The 21248-nt window shown below is 52.5% G+C and overlaps 8 protein-coding genes and 1 non-coding gene across 9 annotated transcripts; 5 read left to right on the top strand and 4 right to left on the bottom strand.

The window, feature by feature from the left end:
• The first annotated feature begins 15 nt into the window (after positions 1–15).
• J4E87_008991 lies at positions 16–101 on the top strand. The gene has a single exon. It is a non-coding gene; the product is annotated as a tRNA-Phe (tRNA).
• Positions 102–470: 369 nt separating this feature from the next.
• Positions 471–2354, bottom strand: J4E87_008992 (uncharacterized protein; the record flags this gene model as incomplete). Its single annotated transcript, XM_049380573.1, has 4 exons — positions 471–817; positions 875–1287; positions 1338–2140; positions 2190–2354. 4 exons carry the CDS (start codon positions 2352–2354, stop codon positions 471–473), a joined length of 1728 nt encoding a protein of 575 aa, XP_049229636.1.
• A 2504-nt stretch (positions 2355–4858) lies between these two features.
• J4E87_008993 (uncharacterized protein) lies at positions 4859–7548 on the bottom strand (the record flags this gene model as incomplete). The annotated part of the gene is made up of 3 exons (XM_049380574.1): positions 4859–6359; positions 6598–7436; positions 7486–7548. The coding sequence occupies 3 exons, from the start codon at positions 7546–7548 to the stop codon at positions 4859–4861; spliced, it is 2403 nt and encodes an 800-aa protein (XP_049229637.1).
• Positions 7549–8415: 867 nt separating this feature from the next.
• J4E87_008994 (uncharacterized protein) lies at positions 8416–9486 on the top strand (the record flags this gene model as incomplete). The annotated part of the gene is made up of 1 exon (XM_049380575.1): positions 8416–9486. The coding sequence occupies one exon, from the start codon at positions 8416–8418 to the stop codon at positions 9484–9486; it is 1071 nt and encodes a 356-aa protein (XP_049229638.1).
• A 673-nt stretch (positions 9487–10159) lies between these two features.
• On the bottom strand, positions 10160–10735 carry J4E87_008995 (uncharacterized protein; the record flags this gene model as incomplete). Its single annotated transcript, XM_049380576.1, has 1 exon — positions 10160–10735. The coding sequence occupies one exon, from the start codon at positions 10733–10735 to the stop codon at positions 10160–10162; it is 576 nt and encodes a 191-aa protein (XP_049229639.1).
• A 2011-nt stretch (positions 10736–12746) lies between these two features.
• J4E87_008996 (uncharacterized protein) lies at positions 12747–14716 on the top strand (the record flags this gene model as incomplete). Its single annotated transcript, XM_049380577.1, has 5 exons — positions 12747–13235; positions 13348–13475; positions 13700–14041; positions 14180–14250; positions 14526–14716. 5 exons carry the CDS (start codon positions 12747–12749, stop codon positions 14714–14716), a joined length of 1221 nt encoding a protein of 406 aa, XP_049229640.1.
• A 1253-nt stretch (positions 14717–15969) lies between these two features.
• On the top strand, positions 15970–17130 carry J4E87_008997 (uncharacterized protein; the record flags this gene model as incomplete). The annotated part of the gene is made up of 1 exon (XM_049380578.1): positions 15970–17130. The coding sequence occupies one exon, from the start codon at positions 15970–15972 to the stop codon at positions 17128–17130; it is 1161 nt and encodes a 386-aa protein (XP_049229641.1).
• A 988-nt stretch (positions 17131–18118) lies between these two features.
• J4E87_008998 (uncharacterized protein) lies at positions 18119–19465 on the top strand (the record flags this gene model as incomplete). Its single annotated transcript, XM_049380579.1, has 1 exon — positions 18119–19465. The coding sequence occupies one exon, from the start codon at positions 18119–18121 to the stop codon at positions 19463–19465; it is 1347 nt and encodes a 448-aa protein (XP_049229642.1).
• A 594-nt stretch (positions 19466–20059) lies between these two features.
• On the bottom strand, positions 20060–20606 carry J4E87_008999 (uncharacterized protein; the record flags this gene model as incomplete). The annotated part of the gene is made up of 2 exons (XM_049380580.1): positions 20060–20346; positions 20405–20606. The coding sequence occupies 2 exons, from the start codon at positions 20604–20606 to the stop codon at positions 20060–20062; spliced, it is 489 nt and encodes a 162-aa protein (XP_049229643.1).
• Positions 20607–21248: the final 642 nt, after the last annotated feature.

Raw genomic sequence — 21248 nt, forward strand, 5'->3', positions numbered from 1 at the left:
CTTCATCAAAAATCCGTCTCCTTAGCTCAATTGGGAGAGCGCCAGACTGAAGTCTCAGTCACTAAATCTGGAGGTATCGTGTTCGATCCACGAAGGGGACAACGTGCCTGAGTTCGCTCAGGATTCTTCGAACTTTCTTTTTGCGCTTGCGTGAACCTAGAAAGACCGCGTTGCGCAGGGAAGTGCATGCCCAGGTGCCCTGGAATCTTTCTGGCGTTGCCCCTTGACTTGCTTTTTTGCACGTGCACCATTGCTGTGTGACCCCTGTCGAACGAAACCACTGTGTATTGGAACAGGGTGAGCTGTCAGTCGGTGTGGATAGCGATCGGACGCGTTGGTGGTGGAATGGAAGGATTGTGGTCAGATAAAGAGAAAAGGATGATGAATAAAGGCTATGCTACGCTATGGTACTTGCTACTAAACAAATCAAAAACCAAGGGCCAATGCTTAAATCGTCAGAAGCGCGATGCTTACTCCGCTCCTCTCGCACCACTTGCGTGCATGTCCGCGTCAGTGACAGGCACACTCTCCCTCCGCAGCTGCTCTGGAGCTCTCGCTTCGTTGCCCTTCTTAATGCCTCTCCCTCCTGGGGTCAAGAATGTGTTGTCCAGGTTTGGTAGGTCCTCACCAGGAGTCGGAGACCAGTGCTTGCTCTTCCATGGTGTGACGTGGAGAATGTACATGGTGTCAATCTCCTCAAGAGTACGGCCGTGGGATTCGCAGAGGAAGAAATAGACTACGACTGCACCAGTGAAACAGCAGGCAGCGAAGACATAACCGTATCTGTAGTCGATGGCAGACGTAATGTAAGGTGTGACTGAGAGTGGTATTAGTACAGTCGCGGAAAGACGTGGATGAAGTAGTATTGACTTACAGAAGGAGATGAGGAAATTCCATGTCCAGTTGCTGGCCGTTGCGAGAGCCATTGCCTTTGCACGGTATCGGCTAGGATAGATTTCTCCGATCACAGCCCAGATGATTGGCCCCCATGTCATAGCATAACCAGCAATGAAGAGGCACGCAAATGTGATCATGGCATATCCAACGGGCTGGCTCGTAGTACCGTCGCCGTTATCCAAAGCGAAGTGTCCAAGCGATGCGAAGACGAGGAAGCACATGAACATCCACAAGCCTCCAGTGATCAATGCAGGTCTTCTTCCGAATCTCTCAACAATGTAGAGACCAGGGAATGTCATGCCAAAGTTGACTCCTCCCAGGATCATAGAAGTGACGAACGGGTCTTCAATACCGACGGATTGGAATATGGTAGTTCCATAGTAGAAGTAGCTACAAAGAAGTCAGTACAAGATGTGTGTCAATGTTCGGTATCGACTTACTAGTTAGCACCCGTGAGCTGCTGAAGGGCTTGCAGACCGACTCCAAGAAGCACACGATACGCCATACGTGGTCCTGTAAAGATCTCGTACCAAGGGTGGTGACCTCCTCCCGCTTGCTCAGCCTCCAACTTCTCCTGGATCTCCCGGACTTCGCGCTGGACCTCTGGGTGTTCCTGGGGGACACCGTACGTGATGGCGATGGTGTGTATCGCCGAGTCAACCTTGCCCTTGCGGTATTCCCATCGTGGAGATTCCTGCATAAAGAGAATTCCGAAGATCATGAGTGCTGACCAGATGAAACCAACACCCATTGGAATCTTCCATGATGCTGAGCTACCATCGGACTTGGTACCGTAGTTGATACAATAAGCCGTAAAGATACCGAGGGTGATGAAGAGCTGGTAACAGGAAACGAGTGCACCTCGGACGTAGCGAGGTGCAGTCTCGGATTGGTACATGGGCGTAAGGACCGAAAGTGCTCCTACACCCAAGCCTGCGACCCAACGACCAAGGGAGATCTGGTACCATATGTTCGTTGTAGTAATTTGTACGATGACTCCGACGCAAAAGATGATGTTCCAGAAGACGATGGAGTATTTGCGACCGAATTTGTCGGCGATAGGGGCCGCGATTAGAGCACCCATTAGGGTACCGATAGACAGCAGTGCAACAATCAAGCCAGACTTCCAGTTGCTGAAAGCGCGCTCGCCTGTTTCAGGGTCCGTCTGATCCGCGAATTTGTTCAAGAAATCGGGCATCTCCAAGAACCCAGAGATTTGACCAGTGTCGTATCCAAAGATGAACTAGGGGCTGTTAGCTGAATACCTGCGCATTCGTTCATTTGATACGTACACCACCCATCGACACAATAATCGCCATGGCAATAATGCGCATTCGGAAGATTTCTTTGACACCGCCCTTCAACATCTGCGGCTTCTTCTCCGGATCCTGATCCATCATCGTGGAGGATGCAGGCGAGGCATGTGAATGCCCACGGAATCGATCGAGTATCGCCATAGCTGGTGGAAGAGAAGAGGAGTGCCGATCGAGTGTGGAGGAGAGTATCAAAAGAACTCTGGGTCGTGGGGTCTCCAGGTCCCTATAAAGCGCCCACGATTGCTCCGCTTTTGGGCACTTGGAGACCCCAATGCCGTCATAACGGCATGATTAACCGTAAGTCTTCACCGCGTTCACCATGACTACTGCGCAGTCTAGCAAAATCCAAAGGCATCCCGTGGTCGTGCGCCGTGCGGTTGCCGACGTCATGGTTTGCGTGATCCAGGGCGGCCACTAAACTGCATCGCCATCGACGACCCTGGGCAATCAAATGCTTGATACAGTCAAGCTATCGGCAAGCGCTGCGGTCCTAGTGGCTGCGGGCACACTCCGGGAGCAATCTTAGAGCCTCCAAAGCTTGGCCTATGCTCTTTCCCCCGGACATCAACGTCGCAGAACGTCATCTTCACTTGGACATGTGGGGTAGCGCAAGAGCCGTTGTGTGTCAGTTGAGTTGTTGTTTGGCTATCGTCCCATCGGAGCCGGGGTGTGCCGATATGTCAGCGGAGGCTCGGACTTGGCTGTGTCGTGGGAATGATGGTAGGTGAGGATGATGACAATGCGCCGTAAGAACTACAGCCAGCGCTGGCTTGGCAACCGGCGCGACGATCATTCAATAATAAATACCAAGCAACCTAACTCGTCACCTTGATATTTTAAATCCTCATCACAGGATACAGGCAGGAGTACGCATACCACGATACGCATCGGACGAACGTTTACGGAGCGGATCTTGTCGGCGTTGTTCTCCATTTTTTCTTTTCTACGGCCCTTCGATACATGCGTACTGTGGGTCACGATCGCCACACCACAGGGCTCCCACTGCCGTTAAGAGCCTCCGGATTTGAAGAATTTGAAAGTACCCAAGTACCGGTACCTAAGCACCTACGTCATCTCGCTTGGTCACCCCTGGGCATGTTGTTCACGTTTCTAGAGTTCTAGCCTCTGCGGCCCAGCTACCGGATCTGGACCTCGATATCTGAAGTTCGAGAATTGCGTTCTGCCGTAAGCTACTGCGTTGATGACAATAGCTGTGAACTTCGTACGGGAGTGCGCATGTCCAGTGCATCAAGAGCGACGACCGATCATCGGAAATTGTACAGTCTATAGAGAGCGCTGTTCCAACATTGTTAGGAGCGACTGGGGAATGTTGAAGGTCTTGGGGTCAATGGTTTCGTGTAACACACGCATACTTTCAACGACAGCCTGAGCACTCGTTTTTCCATGAGTAACAAAAGTACATAAACTGTCCGCTGTAGTCGTTCCTTCTTCTTTCACGTTGACGCTAAAGTATACATACACCCTTCGCATCGACAGACAGAAACCTGCGCGCCAATCGTACCTGTCATTTCTACCGATTCCATCAATAACATCAGCTGAGTTGTGACCAGACTGTCGAGTGGCGAAGTGACCTCACCTCCGTGCACGAACCCGTTGCAAACCAAAATCGTCATCTCCTGCTGAGAAGAACACCTCGTCTGTGCGATACACTGTTGAGAGCGGGTACACGATCCGTGCCTCTCCAGTTCCTGACGTGGCGTGAGCCAACCACTTCCTATCTACCCACACAACAAACGAAAACTGTCCCGATACGGCAACTGTACTGAATGAGTGTTGATCGTTGGTAAGAGACACGGGTACGGCTTCCGATTAATTAGAATTCTACCCGGTTAGACATCTGTGGGTAGCGTACCCGAGACATGGTTTCTTCTCCAGCTCGATCTAGTTGGAGTCAGTTATCCAACTGTACGACTACCTTTCTCACCAACGCCATTTGCGACTACAAAAAACTGTTGCTGTCATTATTCTTACTATATACATCCGTTCGAGGGGAAAGATCTATTCTCGCGGATATAAGAACCGGGTATAGCGCCGCCTACCGATCAAACCTGGGAAGCTATATATGATACCAGCCCGTGCATCCGTATTGGCACATTCTAGTCCTGGTCGTACAGGTCTTGAGTGCGTACCACAATAGGCAATTTCGCAGTTCGGACCGACAGGCGTCGAAACTAGGCGTCAGACACGGCTACATTTGCCGGCGAGATACGCTTCATGTAGTGTACCAAGGACTCTATCGGCGTTACTGTGACGCTACAGTGGCTAGTTACAACAAGGAAGGGAAAGAGAACGACGGAGTTGATGAGTCTGTACGGGCTTGAAGTTCATCGTTGGATACCGTGGTATATATGCAAAGATTGCAATTTTATTACAGCTATATGAGCACCGTCCATTCCGACTTCAGACCAAGGAAAGACTACTGTTACCTAGTGGCCCCAACAAGGAGTCGAGACATCCAGACATCGCGGTCGACGATCCTCAGCATCCGGGAGGAAAGCATAGAAAGCACATGTGATACGAACGCCTTGATTTTCCTTTGAGACCTACCCGTACCCACCCAGAGAAAGATGCAAGTAAGTAGTATTGAGGCACCGTCGCAATGCTAAAGGTCATTTCGTGAAGCGTTAATTAGGGTTCGTCGTGTTGTTGAAGGTGCCCGACATGCCTCGATTGGGCATGGCAGGAGCGTTGTTAGCAATCCCTGATGACGGTACTCGCGTCATAGAGGGTAGCGCAAACGGTGGGGCCGGTGCAGGAGCTGGAGGCTTTCGAGGTAGATGTGAAGGTGTACCATACTTTGCGATGCTGCTTTGGGATGAACCCGGGTCACCAGACTGAGAAGCAGTTCGGTTCATGGATACGGCTGAGTTGTTTCCCTGCATACTTTGAGGCGACCCAAACGGCGGTGTGGAGACAGCGGAAGGGTTAGGTCTTGACATCTGTCCAGGCATAGAAGCCTGGGCAGACATTTGGTATCCACCATAGCCGTTCATCTGAGGCTGTCCCTGCATCATGTTTTGTTGCATTCCAAAGGGCATGTTACGTCCACCGGGCACAAAAGCTTGGGTTTGCGGGTTGAACTGACCCCGGTTATAACTTCCAGGAAGAGGGTGCTGGTTGCGGTTGGGCTTTCCGTTGTACGCATTTGAGGCGAACTGTCCATATGGGTAGCCAGGCATAGGTGCCTGGTGAGGTGCGGACATTGGCCGGTTGCCGGGACCATTTTGGGCACCATATGCGCCTTGACCCATATGGAATGATGGCTGCTGGTTTGGTTGAGACCAGCCTGAGTTCATAGGCATATGTTGAGGTTGCTGATAGGTATCTTGGTAAGACGCCATCTGTGGATTGGCCATCTTTGGGGTGACCTGGGAGGGCATACCAGCGTTCTGGAACGATGACATACCCCGCTGGAAGTCCGTTGATAGATCATACCCATTCGGCATCTGTCCATAATTAGGGTACGTCATCATCGACCCATTGGGAGCCTGGTACTGCTGACCAGCCCAGCCATACTGTGACTGCGCTTCCGGGGGCATCATGCCCGGATACGGGTTGCTGTATGTTGCCGGAGGCGATGCGCCAGGGTTCATAGTCGCATACGGCGCGTTCTGGGCAGGTGCTGGGTAGCCGTTGTAGTAGACCGCATTGTCTCCAGTATATGTAGCCACAGGGTACTGTTGCGGATAGTAAACATTGAAGCGGGACCGAGCCTGGAAGTCGTCGTCGTCGTAGTTACGCTGCTTCTTGAGTTTCTTCTTCCCGGCAGCTGAACTTGATCGTGAGATGTCCTTCCCTTTTTCTTTGTCCTCTCCAGATCCGTTGGCTTCGGCCGTGCCGGGCTCTTCACTTTCCGCACTACCAAATATGCGCTGACGAGCCTCACGATATCGCGCCTCTCGCTCCTCTCTGGATAGAGCGGCTTTGTCTTTGTTGCCTTCACCATCGTTGCTGCCCTCGCTGCCACCCATTTCAGAGGTCGTCTTCGAGGCATTCTGCGAGTTAGCCCCAGTGTTTGTACCTGATTTGCCATCGTCGCGACGCATGATCTTCCGAGCAGGGAGCTCTACGGGAGGTGTATTGGTGCCCTTGGCGGGATCTACCATCTGTGAAACGGGGGGAGGACTACTAGTCGTAAGCAACAGAGCACGCGAAGCTTGATGAATACATACATTCTACAGTAAGGGGTACGTGTAATTTTTACACCCGTCATGGTGTTGTCAACTACATGGCCGAGCAAGTAGTAGTCGGCAAGACGATGAGCAAGCATCCTGTAAAATGTATTACAGTTCGGCAGACACAATTCGTTTTCACTGCGTACCGTTAGTAGGAAGTTCTGGCAGATCCGCCACGCATGACATACCGAGAGTCTTTGATGAAATCAATGAAGTCTTGTTCTATCTTCACAACGAACAGCCGATCACGTGGAGACCGTAGCGCCTCGAGCAACTTCTCGTCTGGAATGGCGGGCATGTTTGGAACACCATTCAGTGAAGGCATGCCGTTGACAAGAGGCTGTGGCATGGGCCCCGCGCCGTTCAGCGACTGGTTAGGGTCGTACAATGTTTGCGGACCATTGGGTAGCGTCGGAAACCGACCTGCGGGAACCCCTCGATGGGGTTGAGGATTCATCACAGCTATTTCATGTAACTGGTCCCGAAAGGCACGCGCAGCGCCATGATCAGACCCCTGTCTGGAGTCTGCAACGACCGAGTCAGGCGGGGACGTGACGTCCTCTTCCTCGACTGCCCTGAGGCTAGCACTGTCATCCGGGCGTAAGGACTCCTTCTCGTCCAGTGCAAATGTTGTCGCAGAAGCAACGCTCTTTCCATCAATGCTGGGAGGTTTCCCAGATCCATCTGATGAAGATAGCTGAGTGCTGCTGTCCTCGGTGACAGACACCTTTACCACAGCCGCAGACTGAGGCCTGTCGGGGACATCTCCTTTTGCATCCGTGGAGCGTGTTTCTGAAAGCTCAGCATGACCTGTCTGTTGCGCGGGCTGCGATATGGCATTTTCAGCGCTGCTGCTCGCATCGATATCCTCTCGCCTTTCCGCAAGTATTTTGGGTGCTACTTCGCCATGCATGGGTGTGGCGCGCGCCTTCTGGGCGACTGGGGGTATTTTGGGTGTCGCGACAGGCGGTCTCGCTTTCGGAGCGGAATCCTTCGACATCTGAGGCTTTATGGCGGAAGCCGCGACCTAGCGCTGTTAGCACACCGCCCATGGAAATTGCTTGTTGAAATCCTACCTTGGCGAACGACAGAGGCCTTGGAGGCGCTTGTTCTGTGGAAACCGGTGTCGCAGATGCCATGGCTGTGAGGCGATGTTTGGTACGGTAGAAGACTAGATAGGTGGTAGGTTGCGACGTAGATGGCCTATGCGCAGTGCGCGGTAGGTGCCCAAACGCGGGGACGGCGAAACGGGCTTTCAGGCAGTCTCGTAGCAGTAAGGCTGCTGAATGAAGCGACAGACGCCTGCTGGTGTAGCCGAAAGAATCACCAAGCTCAACGCCGTACGTGGGTCGTCGTGGACGAGAATGAAGGTGGTGTTAACCGAAGTGATGGACGTAATTTTTTTCAGGAAATAGGGTGCTCAAGGAAAGTCGCGATAACCGGAGCCAGAAAGCTGGACATGTTGGTGTGCCGACATTCGTGGGAAAAGTGTAGAGGTGTATGGGTTTGCTGGGAGCCAAGGTGAAGTAGCCTTGACGACAGGCCTGCAACGACGTAGTTTGGACGTCTAGCGTGTAAGAAGCTGCCAAGCACCCAGGTGTAGGGCGCGAGACAAGAGACGACGGGTGAATTGGGTCGTCGACGGGGAGCAGTACAGGGCGGGCGGGGACCGGGCTGGTATGCGGGGTGCAGCGCAAGGCGAGTGAAGGATAGAGAAGCGATGATGGAAGCCGCCCGTGGGCGGGCTTAGTCATGCCGCTCCGCCCAATTCTCCGGCCAAGCTGAAGCTGCGCCTTACCGCATGCGACCAAGGCCCGTCGCGTTTCCTCGCCGAAAGTGACAGAAGAAGATTGAACTTGGCGAGGCTTGATTGCGTCTTTACCGGCTGCTGCTCTGACGCAAGAGTCGCGTCGTGCTCCTTTCCCTCCATTCCCACCAGCAATACCAGAGGACTTGGCCAACAAAAACACCCTCTGGATTCGACTTGTACCGCATCCAAGTCCGCCATGTTCCGCCGCCCGGGTGCAGGCCGCTCCAAGGCTTCCGCAGATACTCTCTGCCAGAAGTGCTTGAAGAGAGGACACTACAGCTACGAGTGCAAGGCGCCCGCGCAGGAACGCCCGTACAAGTCTCGGCCTTCTAGGACACAGCAACTACTCAACCCCAAACTGCAGCCTAAACTCACCACCGAGGTACCCGAGGACCTGCTGCGCAAGAAGGGCGTCGCCGATGAGATTTTGAAGAAGAAGGAAGAGGATCGCAAGCGCGCGCGCTCACTCTCTACGTCGTCTGCCGACTCTGTCTCCACCATCTCGACCAACCGCTCCCGTTCCCGCTCGCGATCTCCCCCACGACACAAGCACAACGGACGAAGACATCATGGGGACCACGACAAAGCGCTGCGGAAGCGTAGCAGGCGCTCGGTCTCTATGGACTCGCGCTCTTCACGCGCATCCGACACTGCAGACAGGAACACACGGCGGCGCATGAGCTCCTTCAGTCCTGGTGAGCGAGGCCGCCGAAGAACCAGATCCAAGTCAAGATCCAGGTCAGCGCGCATGCAGATATCACATGAGAATGCCAGGGGAAGAGCGCCGCGAAGCATGAGTGATAACGACAGGTCGCGGAGCAGGAGTGCAAGAAGAGACAGGCGGCGACCAGCTCGACGGTCAGTCTCAAGATCGCGGTCGGGGAGCGCGGATCCCATGGATACGTCAGACGAGCGCAACCCACCAAACGGAGCCCCAAGAGGCCAGCCAAGCGTCTCGCATTCAGTACATCGTGAGCCTTCCAGGTCACTCTCGCCATACCATAGCAGTCGCGATCGCAGCCCGAGTCCCTACTCCAAGCGCAAGCCTGTACGCCGATCGCGTAGCCCACACGAGGCAAGAAATGGAGGACGGGCCCGTGACAGTCCGCGTGGACCGGCAAGAAACCGTTTCGACGATCGGGCAACCGTCGCGAATAGCAGAGTTGCGCCGCCGCCAGCGCAAGCACCCCCACCCTCACAAAGAGAGCGCAGCCTGAGCCCATACAGCAAGCGTTTGGCCTTGACCAAAGCCATGCAGTCAGGGTAGACAGAACAGGGATTTTGTTATTTGGGCAAATGGCCAAAACTGTATACCGGCACTTGAAAACTTGCATTGAAAGTAGACGGTGGGCAAATGACAGTCGTAGCACAATGGGTCATAATGGGCAATCAAATTCGGAGGCACGCCATCCTAGGGAAAAACTGAACAGCCTGGAGCCTACGTTGACGTGAGGTCACCTCCTTTGCAAGGTTTTGGGTCAATGTAGTCTGCAGACCTGTTCAGTTTTTCCCTTGTATGAGGTGCAGGCGCTATATTGGCTTCTGTGGGTTGGGGGTCTGGGACTGGACCAATTCTAAGCATTGTGGGAAGGCGTTTCTCAATAATTTAATTGCCAAACGAATAGAGTCAAATAAGCTTTTGCATTGTTCTTCTCGATTCTTGATACGCCTCTTCTTTCTTTTTGTTCAAATGACTTTTGTAGGATACCAATTCCTTCTCTTATCACCTGATCACCATCCCAGTTCTGTGCAAACTTCGTCCCATGTCTTGACATGCCATCTGCCATATCAACTCCCCCCCTTCAAATGTCAATAAAAGAGCTGCTCATGGTTAATTACCAGACGATTACTAACAACATACCGAATTCTAACCGTAGCCCTTCGTCGATGAAAGGCTACGGGTTGTATGAACGATGCCTCAATTGCGTCACCGAGGATTCTCAGTTGAATCCGAAGACCCACTGGCGTATCGAGATAGGATCGCGATCAGACGAGTCCTGCGTGATGTTCTCTTCCATGTAGTTGACGACTGCGGAGGGCGACTGTCCGTATACCCACTTGAAAGCATTTTCAATTATTCCGAGGTCATCATCCCCATAACTATCGTAAATGAGGAATCTCGCTGCGAAATCGTTCCGAGTCTGTTGATGTTGGATATATTGTCCAAACGTGATGTTGCAGCGTTCCCGGATTTTTCCAAAGTCTGCCATGGCCTTCAGGTAAAATCTCCCGAAAGCGAGCGCTTGGCGGCTCATCAAGTCAGCGCGCTGTATCTGTCCGAGGATATTGCTGTAGGCGGCCTCAATAATGTTGTGTACCAGTTCCGAATCCGTCAAGCTTTCTAGACAGTGCAGGGTGATATTGGCGCATATGTACAGCTTCATGGCGCAGTCCACGATGAAGGCCAAGAGCACTGTATCAGGCTTGTTGAATCTGCCATGCTCGATTAGCCCCAGTGACCATAGGGTCTCTTCAGACGAAAACCATGGTGTACCGTAGGGTCCTGGTCGTGGCATGAAGGTGTTGATTGAGGGTACGTTAGGGGCGCAACATAGGGACTGCACCCTCGTACCATCTCTGGAAGACCTCCGGGCTTGCTGATTAGAAGTTCCGAACACCATGGCGTGATGACCCGCTCCTTCCTGGGCCGATTGCATGTGGAAGCTGGATTGGTGTCGACCTGCGAAGAACTGACCTGGCTGAGGATCTGTGTAGAAAGACATACTGAACGATTCTTAAGGAAAGACGACAGTACCCTTGCGATATCGGAAAGCCTTTATACATGCTATCGATTATTATCTGTTCACTTGCATCATTGGTATTATGGTTCGACTAGTGATTTTTCTTGGGGTGCATGGAGAACCTTGGTTGACGCGAGCAAGACACGCAATACTCTAAGAAGATACTGGAACATGATGGCCCTTTGTACAAATCAAGATGTGATATGAAGTATCTCCCGCGGAGTGTACATAATGATGATGAGTTGTGTTGTTGGCCAAACCCGCCCGAGGTCATGACGCGAAGACGGACGGGAATTGCGAGCTAGATAAGCCGCTAGCGCGCCAAGCAAATTATTTGTGCCATTCAATTTTCTCCGCGAAGCTCCTGCTCTTCTTTTCTTCACATATTGTCAACGGTCTCCAATAACCCTAAGGTCCTTCCTTTACAAATGGATTTGCCTTTTCCAGAGCAGACCCAGAAGAAATGCACAGCCGTTCTAATCCTGCAACTCGTCCACGTCGACTTCGGTCGGTATTGGGGTTGCGGGTTCGCTTTAGGCCAACATACTTCGTTGCGCACCAATCTCAGGGGTCTTGAGACCCTGATGTCGACGCCGCCGTGATGGAGAGATGTAGAATTCATGGCGGAGATGATTCCCTGATGATTATTATGCGTGGCGCTGGGGGCTATATGCGTTGACCCGTCACCGGTATCTAGGTCCGCCCCCATCTACTGGTAACCATAAGCTGCATGGAGCTGGAAAAGGAATCAACCTTTCGTGGTGATTGGTTTGCTGCTGAAGTTCGTTGTCGTGCGGATCTAGACTGTTGGGGTCAATGGCTACGAGTAATGCTGGAACACCCAGCTGAAAGACTCCCCGCGCCTCCACCCTGTGTCACTCCACAAGAAGCGAGATACGCAGCTTCGCATTGGCGGACAAGAGAGCGGCTGAGAAGCGGCTTCGGATTCAGCCTGAGTACGACGCCAGACCACTGGTTCCAATAACGGCATTTTCTTAACCTGTTGCTTTGATTCGGTCGTCCATGCCACACGCGGTATTCGTCGCAGCAGGGCACACTTGGCAGGTCGGCGCCGCATTTTCGCTGACTCTAACCCAGACCTATGTCTTTCTTCGGTCAGACGCCTCTGTCGGGGCCTGCAGATCACTCGTGTTTCCTATGCTGTGACTTCATTGGCGACCTGCGTCCCACCGCTGCTTGTATGGCTGACAAGAGGGTCGCCTAGCAATATTACGATGCAGTCAGATCGGTAAACCGGATTGCATCCCAACGAAGTGCGCCGCGAACGACAATCGCGGACCTTCCACCTACACGCTCCTGGTGCCTTCTGTGAAGCACAATCACAGGCCTACACATCTCCACTCTAACGTCTGCGGCCCGCCCCTCTTTCTACGGCATCCTACAGCTGTCATTGCTTTGAAATACAGACTTCTCGCATTTCCTGCGTCTCACGTGTGCATGTTCAGGAACGTCATGAATGCATATCATGGCCTTCAATCTTCCAGGCGTGTTTGTTCTACTTAGCCTAATCACCCAGTCATCATCACAGCAGGATGATCCCGTCAAAGGATTCTGTCGACGATGGGGCCACTCAACGGCGCAGGTCGACTCAAGGCTTTACATCGATGGCGGTATGATAGGACAAGTCCCTTTCAGATCAAACTACTCAAGTAAGTGAAGGGTGAAGAATTCCTAGACTCTTTTTCAGCTGTCTAACTATCGACCTTTAGATGATTGGCTTTTGTTCAGTGATTTGAACACTTCGACCGTCGATGCGGGAATGCCAATGCAGTCCGCATACTCAAAGCCCGGTCATATACCTACTGTTTCAGGCGGCTATACTTGGGCAGATGAAACGAACAAATGCTTCTATCAATTCGGTGGAGAGTTTGCCCCAGGCACCAGCCCCATGGACTTCAGCATGTGGACCTACGATGTTCTTCTCAACCAATGGAATACTACTGAAACAATTGGCGAAAAGAACCCGCAACGAGTATCGTATGGCGCAGGAACGCAAGTCGAAAGTCGTGGGCTGGGATTCTACTTTGGCGGCTGGCTTAGCAACAAAACAACACCCGGTTGGACTGGACCCCCAATGGCTACGACCGGTCTGATGCGATTTGACATGTCTACCGGCGACTTGCAGAATACGACCGGTCCAGATGATATTGGGAGAGCTGAAGGACAACTAGTATTTCTACCTGTCTCAGATAGCGGCGTGCTTGTTTATTTCGGTGGCATCGAAGACTCCTACCGCAACGGTAGCTTTGACGCAGTAGGTGCAGATGGAACCCCAGCTAAGTCTCCGTGCTAACTAGTCGTATCAGGCAAACATGAGTGTATGTCATCGAGAGAGCTGTTATGTCTGGCACAGCTAATCCATCTAGACCATACATGTCTACGACATGGCTTCATCGAAATGGTATACACAGACTGCCTCCGGCGATATACCTGACACCCGGAGGCAATTCTGTGCTGATGTCACCTGGCCCGATGACCAGTCGTCTTTCAACATGTAAGAAAATCTTTCTGGTCGTACAGCTGTAGAACATCTGGAGCCGGCTCTGGAGATCGTCGATATACAAACAAAAGAAAGGTCATCAGAGCCCAAGATTTTTCAAGATTGCTCAGAATCTAAGAAGTCGCTGGGATACGCTACGCTGCCACTGTTGCATTATCGTCTATAAACTTACTATACAAAGTGTGCTACGTTGATCGAGTTGTGCTGACGCGCAACAGATACCTATATGGTGGATACGGCTTCGAAAAAGCAGCAGCGTACGACGACGTCTACATCTTATCGCTTCCATCATTCACATGGATCAAGGTCTTCAGCAGTGATGATGTTCCCTCTCAAGTTGGTCACGGCGGTTGTAGCGCAAACGTCGTCAACCATGCGCAGATGTTAGTCATAGGCGGCTGGTTTCCCCTCTACGACAAATGCGATGCACCCGAGGGACAAGGACAACACAACATGGTTCTAGGATACAACGGTGGGGACTCGAAGCTTTGGGACAAGTTTAGCCCTCAGCTAGACGACTACGTAGTACCTTCACCTATTATTGCCGCAGTTGGAGGCGGGTACGTCTTTACGGTCCATATCAAAAGTTGTCACAGCTAATAAGAACAGGCCTACCGGAGGTGCTACAAAGACTTCGCCAGCAACCTGGGGCCATCCAGATCTCGCTACTTACTATACACTCAAACCTACTTTCACAGCAAGATCGGCAACTCGGTCTCTTCCCTCAGCTACAGAGTCAGCATCTGGTGGAAGCTCAAAGAAGTCAAACGTAGCAGCCATCGCTGGCGGCACAGTTGGAGGACTGGTGGCACTAATTGTCCTTCTGTGTCTTATACTCTTCTGCTTACACCGGCGAAAGAAGTCTTTGAAGAAGAAAGAGGCCGAGACTCCATCTAGTCTCCCACCTGCTGAACTTGCCACCACGGTTCCCCATGAAATGGCCGACACAGATGCTAGCAAGTATGTTTCCATGCACGACCAAGCAGGTTCTATCGCCCTTGCTCATTATCCTGGTCATGTTCAACAACACTCACACTCCGCTAGCCACGAATACAACTCGCCCTACTCGGCTCAAGGCCCTCCCTCGTACGGTCACGCTCCCCCATACATATCTCCTGTTGAAGGCGGGCACACAGGTCGGTCACCACCTGGAGAGCAATTCTTTACCGACGACGTTCGCAACTCTCCGCCAGGTCCTTGGAGCACCCAGGTTCAGTATCCTCATTCTGCACTGAGCCAAGACGGTCAACATTCGTATCCCACTCCAACCACAGCACGACAGTCTCCGAGTGATGCGCCTCAACAGCAGGTTCCAATCTACTACCCACGACCCAGCGATCCATCGACGCGTGCGCAATACTCTCCACCTTTGTTCCCCGACAACCAAGGAAGTCCGACAGGGACTCAATATAGTGGCGACGAACAACCCCGCAACGTCAGCACTACGCACACTCCAGCGCATTTCTATGCTCAGGCACCAACACATGGATACCCCGGGAGAGACAATAGGAGACCCATACAGGGTAGATTTGTGGAGGAGGGACATATGTGAGATGAATACATTTGTGAGCTATTTACGAGTATGTAGAAGGAGCATATTCGAATCCTGGTATATAGCTATCATCTCTCAGCAGTGGATAATCTGATTTTTTCAACGGAGCTGTTACAACACCCTTCTGCCAGGCTACAGTTAGAACATGCGGAATCCGGAGCCTACTCTGCCATGGAGAAGTCTAATATCCATTAACGTATCGTGCATACGCAACTAGATTTGGATACGGTAACATCCCGGGCCATGTTCTCCTTGGAAAGAGTGCTTCCACTGCCGCCATATCTTCGCTTGTCCAGTTCACTACAAGATCGTCCCATGCTCTCTCATCGAGGACCTTGTCGCACTGTGCTAAATGGAAAAGGGCGAGTGCGGAATCGAGCTTAGTTATTTCCCATTCGATGGGCCAGATGTCTGGGATGTCGTCTTCGCGAGCTACTGGCACATCTTCGATGGAGAGCAGGTCTATGCTGGTAGCCTGCTTCTGCGTGTTTGGGAGGCGATCAGTCATTCTCAGCGATATATGGCTACTAGGATAGATACAAGTAATGCAATAGCGAAGAGGTCAGGAAGACAGGAATTTTGCCGGTAATGTATCGCTCAAAGTCATCCAATCCATCACGACGGACATGTTGTGAACGTCGTGAAGTTGTCAGTTTTCGATCGAACTTGCACATTAGCGTGACGACATATTGGACTCCTAGGAAAGGTCTGCGAATATTCAAACGTGAAGCTGTACAATTCTGGCTCGAGTGAGTGTTGAGGTCTGACAGATATGTGAGAGTTGGGGATTCAATACTAGCGCGTTAACACGTGTGATCGCGCTTCAGTTCCGCCGACGCTCACACGTCACACACACGTTTGGTCGAATGCGAGGACACATGTCCTCAGCGACACCACAGCCCTCGCCGACTCGCCCATGATAACGCGACACCCACAATGTTCAACGTGCGCTCGATTGTGCTGCTGGTCGTGTCCTACGTCGTCATCCCGCGCCTGACGTTTCTCCCCCAGAATGTCCACTCGATCCTCATCATCTTCGGGCCCTTCCTCATACCCCGCGTCCTCGACTGGGTCAACCTCGCGCGCGCAACCGGACGAAGCGTACCAATACGGCCGACGCCCCCGAGAGTCCAGCAGGCGCTGAATTTGCTTTTCGCGAGCGCTGTCGCGTGCCTCATCCTCTCCTTGTCGCGCTTCGCACCGGACAACATATTTCTCAAGACACAGAGCCACATACGAACCGAGACGAGTGTCTTGTTTGCGCGGCTACGGCACCTCCGGCCGCTTACAGAAGAGGACGATGCCTTGCGGACAAAGTTCACCTCGAGTGTGCGCAACAAACTGCTGTACCTGGCATATGGCCCGGACACGCTGTTGAACTGTGTCTGGTGCACCACAGCCAACGGAAACGACCAGCAAAACCACTTCTTGTACTCGCTCCCCAAGATCGTCACATCGCACATATTTCAACTAGGGGTTCTTGGTCTCGCGACGTCATCGCTTGTGGGAAGTGAAGGCTCGCGGTTCCGCACACACGCAACGATTGTGGGACTGCTCATGATGGTGGTGGAAGTGTGGTACATGGGCACGTACGACATCACGCTCAACAAGCGCGCACAGTATGTGCAAGATATCGATTCGGCCTACTGGCGTGTCCGCTTTCTACGCTACGTCACCTTCGCAGTGGTAGACATGGCTTTCGCATTTGTCCTCTGGGCTACAAGCACGAACCGCTGGCTCGCCAAGCCTGTTTCCATCGCCGAACGCATCGAAGCAACCACACGAACGTCCGAAGACACCTTCAACAAGATGCGCGCGCTTGCTCTACTCACAAACTCGGTGAACCGCGATCCAGCGTTGCGAGGCGTGCGCGAGGAATACTGGAGAACGGAGGGCAAGGTTACAGCGGAAGTCGTGCAGGACGAACTTGTAACGGAACAAATCAATGCTGCAATTAGCAGGATGGACTTCAGCACGCTTGAAGGACGAGTTGGCGAGGTTGCGGATGGCATCATGAAGGGCATCGATAGCTTGAGGGCAAGCCAGACATTGGCGGCGAGTCAGGTCAGCGATCCGTCGTCATCTCCGGCATCGTGAAGTTCACTTTGCGACGGATAGAGGTGGTGGCGGGCTATGTACGGACATACAGAAGTACGTGCAGGCATCGTGACGGGACTTCGGTAGATAGCGCCATTGAAAAGACTGCAATCGGCATGGCCGTCGTAGAATATGATACCCTGTTGTTTTGAACAGGTCACTTGAGCATTTTTTCCCTGCGGTGAAGTTCCCCATCGCTTGTACCGCTGATTACCGAGCTACTTCGCCCTCTCCCACAAGACTCCAACTTCATGCTTCTGGAAGTTCAGTCCGACATCGCAGATACTACGCATCATCACTCGTACTACCCCGACATTTGAACAGGCCCGATATTGCACCGCTATGTTATACAATCCCCAATCTCCATGTCCGGGGATCGGACGCGCGAACTGGTCGCGGATACTAGCGGTAGGTACAAGGATACCGCAGGCTCGGCACACACGCCCTACGCCCGCCATGCGCATCCTTAGTCCTCAGGTACGCTAACGTCACGACCCCGGTTTCGACGGCTTCTGGAAGACGCGTCTTTCGGCGTTCTCTTCGACGGCAAATTGCTTGTGTGATGTCCAACCAACGAGAAAGACGTTTGATGTCATAGAAGGAAGAGGCAAACGGGCGCAATCAGTCTCCAGACTGGTTTCTCTGGAGAGAGGGTCTAAATCGGCTGCAAGTGGAACCCTTTATCTTTGCATTCTTGAAGGGAACACACTAGACCGCCGCCGTAATCCGCAGGCGGCTGGGCAGACATTACATCGATGGATCGTTCGGGTAGGTGGGTTTGCTCCCGCGCGTGTGATAGGGACGCGTGTGACTCTTGACCGAATTTTTTCAAGGCCTTTGTATAAGAGCACGTCAGGGTACCCGTCTTCTCATTCCACATTGAACTACTTACTTCCCCTTCCATACAGAAGCAATCGTAGATTCTGTGTCCACCCGTTGCTATCTCAATTGACAGCTTAACGACCACTCGATCTTACACACAGCAATCATGGCACCCAGCGCCGTCACACCCCCGAACCATATCGAGACTGTTACCGAACTCACCCAAGACGGCATCAAATCTGCGCTTCTCAAGAACGCCCCAGCACAAATCGACTCTGCATCGCTCACAAACTCCATCACTGCCACACCACCAAACGAGCCCGCAAGCAAAAGCCAAGATATCGTCGACGCACCTCTCGCTGAACTCGATGCCTCCAAGGTTTCTTGCACATACACCAGCACCCCGCGCTCCGTTCCCGCTGTAGGCTCAGCAGAGATGGCCAGCCAGAAGGTCTGCACCGACCACATGGTGCAAGCTCAATGGACTGTCGAGTCCGGCTGGGCAGCACCTGAGCTCAAGCCCTACGGCCCGCTCTCTCTCGCACCCACAGCCTCATGCCTGCACTACGCAACAGAATGTTTCGAAGGCATGAAGCTGTACCGCGGATACGACGGCAAACTTCGTCTTTTCCGCCCAGACCTGAACTGCCGCCGCATGCTCATGTCCACGAACCGTATCGCTCTCCCCGCATTCGATCCTGAGGAACTCCTCAAGCTCATTGTCAAGCTTTGCGCGACCGATGGTGCCAAATGGCTCCCCAAGGACCGACCTGGACAGTTCCTCTACATTCGTCCCACCATGATTGCTTCCGACCCCGCTCTGGGTGTTGAGCGACCGAAAGAGGCTCTTCTGTTCGTCATCCTATGCTGCTTCGCACCCATGGGCGACATGAGCGGTGGTATCAAGTTGCTCGCCTCCCAAGACGACATGTGCCGCGCATGGCCCGGCGGTTTCGGCTACGCCAAAGTTGGTGCAAACTACGGTCCTTCGCTGGTTGCCCAAGGCGAAGCGAGAAAGCGGGGATACCACCAGATCCTCTGGCTCTTCGGCGACGACTGCACCATCACCGAGGCAGGCGCGAGCAACTTCTTCGTTGTGTGGAAGACCAAGGAAGGAAAGCTACAGCTTGTCACTGCCGACCTTAACGAGCGTATTGTCCTCGACGGTGTCACAAGGAGGTCTATCCTAGAACTCGCCCGCTCAAGACTCACTTCTTCCTCCCCTTCAGCTGATCTGGAGACTCTCGAAGTTGTTGAGCGCAAGTTCAACGTCTTTGAGATTGAGGAGGCGGCCAAGGAAGGCCGTCTTGTCGAGGCTTTCGCGGCTGGTACTGCGTGGTTCGTCGCTCCTATCAGCCAGATCCACTTCCGAGGAAAGGATATCGAGGTCCCTATGGTCAAGGGCGACTCTGGCGCGTACGCGAGCTACTTCAAGAACTCCCTCAAGGGCATCATGTGGGGTAGCGACGGTATGGAGGGACACGAGTGGGGCCGTGTTGTCGACGAGGAGTAGATGTGTTGACACAAGTGGTGTCAGGGTTGCATGTGCATGGAAAAATGGCGTTTTGTTTCTTCCGGTGGTCAGCCATATCTTTTCGGTATTGAACAAAAGCGAGGAGCATGGGGACTCTTTGGTTGTACGTGCGTGTCATTTGCTTGCAATAAGGGTTGCTGAAAATATAGAGCCTAGATGATCGATCCATATTCAAATTCTACAAGATATCACTTACATCATGCCACGTCAACCTTAGAACAAACTTAACATCCTAGAGCCTACATTGACGTTAGATTGCCTACTTTGCATGTTTTATGGTGCTGTAGTCCGCAGACCTGTTTAGAATTTTCCCTGTATAAGATGATGCTCACTTCTCAATCCTGCTATTCGTATCACACTTTCCTGTACAAGTCATGAGGTATAGACCTATCACTTGAATACCGAGACATTGAAGCACCGATTACCACAACAATAGAACGAACATCACGACACACATCACTCACGAACGCAGCTCAATATATCTAGCCAATCGCCAACACATCGTATCCCCGATTAAAGATTATCCTATTCACAACTACACGAACCACAAGTCCATCTCTTGAACATGCTACTCTACAACAGACCAGCGAACATGGCAACAATGGCCGCACCGGCAGGTACACCGAAAGAGCTACCGGCACCCTCGAAGCTGCTGGCAGTCGCGCTGGGCGCAGACTCGGACTCGGATCCAGTGCCAGTGGCGCTGGTCATGGCGCTGGTGGCACTGGCAGCAGCGTGGGATTGTGTGGCAGCGACGCTGGCAACGGAAGCCATGGAGGAGGAGGCAGCGGCGCGGAGGGGCTCGGCGGCACCGCAGTAGGAGGTTACGGTGTTCTGGACGGGAGGCTTCTCGAGGGAGTCTACAGTAATGGGTTAGATCATCTACCAGCTCTTATCTTGTTTAGTGGAGGGACTCACCAGGGCAGTTGTTGTAGCAGACGAGAACGTCTCTGTAGACGTCGCAGAGGCAGATGAAGTCGTTACCGTTCTTGTTGCAGTCATCGATACGACCTTGGTAGCCCTGGACACAGGTGTCGACAATGTTCTGGGCGTCGCACTTGTCCTGCGCAGCAACGAAGCTGGCAGTGGCGGCAAAGGCAATAGCGGTGATGAAACGCATCTTGATATTCGACGATTGGATTCGGAAGTGTGAAGTAGGTATAGATATCGAGGAAGTCGGTTCAAATTAAAAGGGTATTAAGCTGTAAAACCGTTGATGCCCAAAGCGAATGGTGGGTATCGTAGTCTGAGTAGTGAATATCACCGAGAAAGGTAGGAGGACGGATAGACTTCGAGGAGTGCGACGAGAGAGAAAGAAGAGGAAGAGAAGAGACAGCTACGACAGGGAGTAAAAGAAGCCCATGATTTAAACTTTCCACCCCTCGGGAAACCCGCAATCCCTAATCCCCTCTTGTCAAACACCAAACAAAACCAATAACCTTAATCCCCTTTCCCCGGAAGTACCAAGACTGAGAGTCAAGGCCAAAATAAAAAAGCATCAGTGCTTCCCCTTGCCGCGCATCTCCTCAAGACACGGGGCTAACGCCGTGTCGCTTAGTGTGTGCCAGGCTCGGAAGATAATAGCGGAAGAGAGGTGGTTTAGCGCGCCGGACGCTGTCTCCTCCCTCCCAAAACTAAAATTAGGGATTTCAATGCACCAAGAGCGTATTTTTTTGCCTCTTGTCTGCTGTATCCACTATTGTTTCCTTCGCTCTCTGGAGGTAGGTGGGTAGGACGCAGCTGAGCTGGCACATGCAAGCAC

This window comes from Alternaria ethzedia (genome assembly GCF_023757985.1).
Source record: "Alternaria ethzedia strain BMP 0044 chromosome Unknown scaffold_31, whole genome shotgun sequence".
Lineage (NCBI taxonomy): Eukaryota > Fungi > Ascomycota > Dothideomycetes > Pleosporales > Pleosporaceae > Alternaria > Alternaria ethzedia.